Source organism: Chanodichthys erythropterus, chromosome 7 (genome assembly GCF_024489055.1).
Source record: "Chanodichthys erythropterus isolate Z2021 chromosome 7, ASM2448905v1, whole genome shotgun sequence".
In the NCBI taxonomy this organism is placed as follows: Eukaryota; Metazoa; Chordata; class Actinopteri; order Cypriniformes; family Xenocyprididae; genus Chanodichthys; species Chanodichthys erythropterus.
In genome coordinates this window covers 18327965-18336466 of record NC_090227.1, presented here as the reverse complement: position 1 = coordinate 18336466, position 8502 = coordinate 18327965, and the positions used below count along the sequence as shown (strand labels likewise).

The following is an 8502-nucleotide window of genomic DNA, read 5'->3' as shown; positions in this document are numbered from 1 at the left end:
GAAAAACTTAAAGGGTTTTATATAGTATGTATCACGTTTCATACTGTTTATTGTTGTAACGGGTTATGAGTTATATACGAATATTCATGTAAAGAATGAGACGTGTTGAGCACTATATATATTTATATCTAAGTTATATATATGCATATGATTGGGATCAACTTGTCTGTTAATATGAGTCGTGTGTTTAATATGAATATATGAGTAAACGTCATCATAGTGAAAACATCACTCATTACGTGTCGTGATCTTTCTCCGTCTATTTTCAGGCATAACATTTGGAGGCACTGCTGGGATTTTTGACTTGAGGACTGCCCCCAGCTCGTAGGTGGAACCCTTGTGTCGATCATCCCCCAAAATTACTCAGGCATCAGTGGAAGTCCAGCGGCAGCAAAGTGGACACGGTGGTTTTCAGACAGTTGCTGGTAATCTGTATCCTGAAGTGAGCTAAGTGACCACTAGGGGCAGCAAAAGCCAGTTAAGTCAGATACATCCTCACTTCTTGCTATTTTCACTGCTCCTGATAAAATGGAGTCTGAATCAGAGAAGCTTCAGCTGGAAATTAAAGGAGCGTTATATCAATTGACTGTAGGACAATTAACTAAAATATGCAATGCACTTCAGATCTCGGGGCCTGAAGAGAAACATGTGACTGGTAAAAGTCGCAGTCAGCTGATTTCCTTTATCACTAAACACCTTGAACAGGAAGAACTAACTGACCTAGAGGATGAGGGCATGTCAGTACTTCTTAATGTTCAGGACATAATTGATACAATACAAAAAGAAAATCCAAATCAAACTGATGAACAAGAAAAAATGCAGAAAGAGGTTGAGGCACTCAGGCTGTCATTAGAAGAGAAAGAGAATGCAATGCAGGACTTAATAAAGAAAAACAAGAACCCTTCTTCATACATCACAAAGAGTCTAGCACCACCAGATAGTTCCATGTGGCGCAAAGATTTCAAAATAGCAGGCCAAATAGGTGAACCAGGACAGAAGGATAAGCTAACCTTTTCTAGCCTGGCCAGGCAGATTGAAAGTGGGCTTAGCAAAGGCTATCCAGAATCTGATATCATCGACGCTGTAATTCGCGCAATCACCCCAGGCCTACAGTTACGGAGTTACCTTGAAGGGAAAGAAAACCTTACACTGCCTGCCCTTCGTAGAATACTCAGGTCACACTACCAAGAAAGAGGTGCCACAGACTTATACAAACAGCTCACTTCTGAGGTTCAAAGTAGTAAAGAGTCCCCTCAAAACTTTCTGGTGAGAGCAATGCACCTGAGGCAGAAAATACTGTTTGCCTCTCAGGAAGCTGAGTCAAGTTTAAAGTACGACCCAGCTTTAGTGCAAAGTCTATTTATGCATACTGTCCTGACTGGCCTTCAGAACGACAATATTAAAAGTGACCTACAGCCTTACCTCTCGCAGACTAACACCTCCGATGAGCTCCTGCTGGAGAGAGTCAATATTGCCTGCGCCAATGAAAAAGAGAGACAGGACAAAAAGAAACACAGTGGCCCATCACGAGTCACTAATGTGAGTACAGTACAGTCCAGTGAGGTTGCGGTGGGAAAAAAACGCACCAGCCAGCAAAGCACACCCCCTCTACCCCCTGATTTATTATGTGAAATCAAAGAAATGCGCGCTGACATGGTACTGTTGAAAGACCTGAAAGCTGAAGTTTCCCAAATCATGGAAACTATACGAAAAACCACCCCCCCACAGTATCCCTCACCAAGCACGGGATGCCATAAATTGCCTGCCTCATGCCCAATGGTTCCAACTCCACAGTCCCCTCCTTATAGGATTGAATCCGATGCCATGCCCTATTACCACCAGCAACAACCAACAGCGACAGGGGAGTACCGACCAACATTTGGCCCAGGACGGATGGGAGAGACAACGCAGTTCCAGCAGAGATTTGCGCCGCAGCGATATTATCCAGCACGCCGCCCTCAACATAGGTGTGTTGCATGTTTCCAAGCTGGTGAAGAGTACTGTCAGCACTGCTTTAGGTGTGGGAGCACTGAGCATTTCAGGGCAGGCTGTAGAGCAGAGAGTCGGACAAAACTAGAAAGCCGGGGCCATTTAAACTAAGAATGGTTGCTCCCAAGGGACACGGGGTAACCAAATGTATAAATCAGTCCCAGTCTTGTGCACGCTGCAAGAAAAAGAGAGAAAGACAGCAATTAAAATGTTGTTCAGTGTGTAAAAATACATTATACTGTTCAAAAGAATGCCAGAAAGCCCATTGGCCTGTACACAAAAGGGTTTGTGGGCTACGTGCATGTTCAGGTGTGAAGAAACAAGTTATACAGTCTCGTGGGAAATCTGAGAAAAAGAATGTTTTTGCTGTCGGAAATACAAATACTGTAAGAGAATTAGTAGGAAAGAAGTGTCTTATCCGATGTTTCCTGCACAGACAAAAGACACAGGCACTTTGGGACACAGGTTCACAAGTTTGCGCTATCGACGAGGTCTGGAAACACAACCACTTACCGAACGTGCCGCTACGGGATATAACAGAACTAATTGACCCCCATGACCCCCTACAACTTGAAGCAGCCAATGGGACTGAAATGCCTTATGTTGGTTGGCTGGAAGTACTCTTTCAACTTACTGCTAGTGATAATGAGTGGCTAATACCTGTGCTAGTGCTAAAAGGCAAACAACAGCAATGCCCTATTATTGGATTGAACGTCATTGAACACATTGTGCTGCACAGCCAAGGAGATCAGGTAGAGCACAGAAACAAAGAGGAGTTGGTCAAGGCAGTAAAAATTGCATTCCCTCATCTTAGAAAGAACAAAGCAAAGATCTTTATTAACGCTGTGAGCTTAGAACAAACGCGTGAATATAAAGTGAGAACAGTAAATGAGCGAATCAGTGTGCCTAAATGTAGCTCCATTCAAATTGAGTGTCGAGTACATGCCCCACCCTTCAAAGAGAATACGACCCTGATCTTTGAGCCCCATGAGGAACCGCAGTGGCCAGAAGGACTGGAATTCTGTGAAACTTTGGTGTCAGTGAAGGCAGAAATGGCCCCAAAAATCATTGTCAGCGTGCAGAATCCCACAAACCATGAAATTATACTTCCAGGAAGGACTGTTCTTGGGTCTGTGCAGTCAGTCAAGTCAGAGTATCCAGTTAACATATTTAATACAAATCACCTACCTGCTCCGTCCATCCATCACATCCAAAGTTTTTTTTTTTTTTGAAGTACAATGTCATTTTGACCATAATAATGTACCAAATCTAACTCGTATAAATATTACAGTAGTACAGAAAAATATTATACATACCTTTATAGTTAAAATCGAACTCCTAACCTCCTGTACCCATTCTGTGACATCAAACAACTTCCCTGTGCAAAGGATCATGGGGGCCCGAAGTGTCCATCAGTTGTTCCCTTCGAAATCCTTCATTCCGAAGGGCCCTTTGAAGTGGCCAGTTTTGAGCACTTTGGTTTGGAACGACCCTTCAATATGGCGGCCATGATTATTTTCACTCCGAAGTGCCCTTCGGAGGGCTATATATCCCGTTTGGAACGCACCGTGTGTGTGAGAGTAAGTTGGCTAGGCCCTCCCTCGCAGTATAATTGGTTGACACAGCGTGTATGATTGACAGGAACAGATCGTGAGGCTTATCAAACAGTCGAAATGAGTGTGTGCACCTAGACTGATATAATTATAATTTTTGTGTTGTTCTTTGAATTATTAGTCTATTGTTTTAAATTAAATTAAAATCATTCTTTACATAATGATTACATTTCTATAGGCTATATTTTTAAAAATAGAGTCGGCTCTTCAGATATGTGAGCCAGCTCCTGACGTTCACGTAAAAGAGTCGGCTCTTAGAGCCGGCTCGTTCGCGAACGACCCATCACTAGAACCAATGCTTCGAAAAATAATTCACTGTTTCGAAGCGTTAATTCACACGCTGGTGATGCTCGCTGGTCAAAACAGGCAAAACAACAACAACAACAAACAATTTCAGGCCAAACAGGCATGAAAGCTTTTACAAACCCACTGCAAATGTTTTATTGAAAGTAATCTATCAAATGCAATTAACTAATCATCTAATACCTTTAAATATGAAATGTCTGTATCCATCTCTTTTTCAGTCTATGGCCAGAATACATCCCACTCCAATGCAACCTGTTGAGCTTCCTCTCGCACACTTTCAAGAAGTTGCGGTGGATATTATGGGACAGTTTGTAAAACAGATTGTCTCATCTGTCTTCAGTGATTTCCTGAAGGGACAAGGAATTCAAAACAAAACACATCTGCTCAAGTCTATCACCCGCAGTTGAATGGCTGTAAAACATTTTAACAGTGGCTGCGTCCGAAACCGCCTACTCAATGAGTAGGTACTTAATTTCAATAAGTACTTACTTAACGAGCGCCAAAAGAGTTTGTACTTAACAGCCAAATCTCGTTGAGTATGCGAGATCCGAAAATAATCCGCCATGTTGACGTTATCATGTGACCTACGACGTTATCACAAGTGCAACAACTTAAAAGATATGAAATACAGGTTTAATTCTTCTACCTGTTAATATCTTGATATTGATAAACTGCTTATTTTGTGGTCTTGTTGAAGAAACAGCTGCCAGTAATTTTGTAATTGTAGTAGGCTACAACTAATATATTTTGGGTTAATTTAAAGTTCTTATATTTTTATAATGTGAGTTTATTTTTTGTTACAAATACCCAATTTCGTGTGAATATGTTATTAATTTCTTTATTTTATATGCAAAAATGTACATCCACAAGCATAAATCAAAATTTTTCCCCTTTTTCTTGTTGATTTAGCTCTAGTTTCATACATCGGGCTTACAAATAATAAATAAAATAAATACTTTTATGCATTATGTATTCAAAATATTTAACCATGTCATCATGCTTTGTGTATATAATTTCAAACGATGATGTATACAAACACATTTTTATGTTTTTTTTTTTTTTTTTTTCATTATTATTGTTCATTGTTAAAGATACAACTGGTATTTTCCCTGATCTTGTATGTTATATAGGTCCTGCAATAAAATAAAGATGAGTGACAGGTGCACTAACACCTCACAGCACCAGTAACTCCACAACTCTACCTAGTGCAGTTTTCCTCAGTGTTAGCAATGTCTGAAGCCAAAGAAGATATCAGCAGCTAGTCGAAGATCTCGCCTTTGAAGAAGACTGTTGATTTTATACTCAAAAAATGTAAGTAAAATCTACTTGAAATTAAGATTACCTCAGAATGAATTGCTTTGCTAGCACACCCCAACATTAACCATAAACCAAAACTTAATTATATTACTTTTCATATTACTTCTTTAGTAAAACAAGCAAAATGTAATGTTTTGTTATATGACAGCTGTGCATGAACACACACTAGACAAATACAGCTGATGTGAATACATCTCCATTTACAGTCAATGTAAGCATGAAGTAATAAAATATATACATTTACTGATAATAGCATAATTAATAAGTAAACAATTAATAAAAGTAATAATGACAATAATTAAATAAATGCATGTACAAGTCAACAACACACAAAACAAAGCTTTATTGAAACGTATTGCTCTAACAATCACATATTTACAGTCCTGCTGTCATCTCACACAGCTGTGCCGATTCTGCAGCTTTATTCTGATGAACCAGCTGATGAACACCTTCATCCATCATGTCCCTCACCGCTGCTCTTCTCAATGGGGACATCGTTGATCCAGAGGATGAGGAAGACCATGATGATGATCCTCTAAACCCCACAAGCTTGAAGCAAGAGTGGGAGAAGATGTGCGGGACAATCTGGCTCTGCTGTGTCTGCTGCAAACATTCATGTGCTCTCCATCAGCATGACTAAATAAACAGATTAAAACATTTTACAATTCATTCATGTCAGCATTCAGTTTCTTGCCATACTTCATTTCATATTTTTACAATTACATGATGATTTCTTTTGTAGCTTCATTACTTTTGTGGTGTGGTGGCCTAAACCGCTGAGCTGGTCAGCAGAAGGTTGCTGGTTTGATCTCTGCAGCGTCTCCACCAGTGTGTGCTTGATCCAGACACTTTACTCCAGGTTGCTCCAGCGGGATCATCCCTGTAATAAGAGCACTGTTAGTCACTTTAGATAACAGCATCTGCCAAATGTAAATTCGATTTTTTTTAAATCCCTTTTTGTTAGTGTTTCGAGCACAAATGCTATTTGGAGGCATAAAGGGTTAGTTCACCCAAACAAATAAATTCAGTCATTATTCACTTGCCTTCACGCTGTTCAATCCATGTGTTTTTTTTTTTTTTTTTTTTTTTTTCTGAACACAAACGTTGATTTTGATCAAGTTTGTCCAGCTAGTTTCTACAATATCAGTCAATGGAGCCTGACGTCCAGAAGCTTCATGACATTATTTGATGATGCTTTTGAAGCTTCAGTGTATGAACTGAAAACAGCAGAACAAACTTGACCAAAATCACATCCTCACTGTTTGGTCTTTGTCTAGATGCTCTCGCTGGCTCTGGGTTCACTGAGGATGAAGAAATCACATCAACATCAGGTCAGGTGAGGCAGTAAGGGCAGGAGGAGTGATGGAGAGTCTCATCCATGACACTGAACCATTCCCAGGATCTGCTGTGTCTCTCCATCCTCAGTGCTCACACCCGTCTGAGGACATTTCACATCCTACAAAAATACACAATCATAATACAAAAGCGGTCATTTTAGCAGTACAATGTTATCTGATTTCTGTATTAGAAGTAACAAAATTATCTTTATTTTTTTGTTTCAGGTTTTCCTTTTTTCACAAATGCCACTGTCATCTTTCCTTGTAGGTCCTGCTCCAACACAAAGCTCTGCAACAAATGCACTGACATCAAGAATAAGAAAAATACTGTAATAACTCTGTTTGAAATTACAATAATTAAAATAAACTACAACTTAAGATTTAATAGACTTTGTATTAATTTCTGTCCCTGTAACATCAGACAAGATTCAAGTTTCCTCTGAGATTTATGTGCTCAAATCTACAAATCCTTAAATTTTGAGGTAGTTGAAGATTTGTTTTAACACTCTGAGGTCTGACGGTATCGCCGGCGATACCACCGTGGTTTTTTTCTTATCAGTGTGAAAGAGACTCAAAATACTCCGTCAATGTTGCACATACAATTAAGAGTTATACACCATTTTAATCTGTGGAATATCTTCTTTCATTTGTGTACACTCAGAGTAAAAACAGAATTTTGTGCTTTTTGTAAAATAAAGAAAACTAACATGATGCGTGATTTCTCCTCTCCCTCTGAACGAACTCCAATCTGATAGTTCTCAGAAAATGAACTGTAACTTAGTGAATACTAATGACAAAAAAATTACACTTATGTCTAAAAAAACGTTAAGATGTCAGGTTTTAAATCATGTAAGTCAAATCGAAAACAAACCTTCTTTGTTTATGTAATCTGTATGAAAAGAGAGCCATGTCAGAAATCCGTGATTCAGCTCATTATCTGCTAATGCGGCCACGCCCACGGAGCCAGCGCTATTCAGACGCTAATTCAGTCAATACATGCATTTATTATCTCAATCGTGTATTTATTGTCTTGAAAAGTGTTTATCTGGATGTAAAAGTCATGGTTAGCGATCTCTAGAAGACATGCAGTTACTTCCTGTTTACTTGTCTTCTACAGATGAAGTTTAGATGAGTTTTTGTTTCTTTAGCGCCCTCCTGCTGCTGTATGTATTGGAAACTCCATTCATGGAATAGCCTCTTCTTCTTTTAGATGAATTTGTGGACTAAAATGCACAGAGCGCCCTCCGACTTCAAGGATGAATTGAAAACACCAGCGCTCATAGTAATGACAGTGAATATTAAATAAAAATAACTCCTCTGTATAGAAAATTGACATAAGCATATGAGAATCCAATATTTCTCCAAATGTGCATGCTTTTAAACTAAAAGCCTATATTCAGACTCTTTGCATCACAGAAATACATTATATTTTAAAGTATAATATAAAACCATTACTTTATATTGTAATAATATTTTTCTGTATGTTTCATATATCATAATGAGCTTGAGACATCACAGAAGGTTTTTTTTCACAGCCTACCTGACTGAAATGCCTCATTAATATGCAAGTCATTTCAGCTCATTACTATCCAATTCTTTTGTCTTCTCAGGTGAGAATGGCCCATTTTCAGTGGTGATTCACGCCTCCTCGCATACTGTGTTTCTTGGCAAAAAGTGTCTTACAAAAACTAAATCAATATATTGTTTTATATGAAGGAGTAGGCAGCATAATTTTTACATAATTTTGAAGCAAAAACTCTAGTCTACAACCTCCAATACCCTAAAGTCTTATGAACACAGATTTATTATACTTTTTTTGGCCTTATTTCAGTGACTTAAGTTTTTTGTTTTTTCAACAACCACGCATAAATGTTATTCCTTCAAAAACACAAACATGTACATACATGTTCCTCACATATTATTGTAGCCTAGTTTGTGCT

At 38.7% G+C, this 8502-nt stretch overlaps 1 protein-coding gene across 9 annotated transcripts; it reads left to right on the top strand.

Moving 5' to 3' along the window:
- Positions 1-219: 219 nt before the first annotated feature.
- On the top strand, positions 220-6924 carry LOC137023147 (uncharacterized). Of its 9 annotated transcripts, none has more exons than XR_010895481.1 (4): positions 220-1967; positions 5039-5219; positions 5645-6121; positions 6503-6924. XR_010895481.1 is itself a non-coding variant. In XM_067389840.1 (2 exons), the coding sequence occupies exons 1-2, from the start codon at positions 529-531 to the stop codon at positions 6528-6530; spliced, it is 1467 nt and encodes a 488-aa protein (XP_067245941.1). In that variant the 5' UTR covers positions 220-528; the 3' UTR covers positions 6531-6924. The 9 variants fall into 9 exon arrangements, 1 of the variants encoding a protein (XP_067245941.1); XR_010895480.1 differs by having other exon boundaries at positions 5628-6121; XR_010895479.1 differs by having other exon boundaries at positions 4127-5219; positions 5628-6121.
- Positions 6925-8502: the final 1578 nt, after the last annotated feature.

Coding starts and splice junctions, on each gene's coding strand:
- LOC137023147 (XM_067389840.1), top strand. CDS start 529: ATGGAGTCTGAATCAGAGAAGCTTCAGCTGGAAATTAAAGGAGCGTTA. Junction 1,968..6,502: donor GCACGCCGCCCTCAACATAG/GTGTGTTGCATG, acceptor GTCTTTGTCTAG/ATGCTCTCGCTGGCTCTGGG.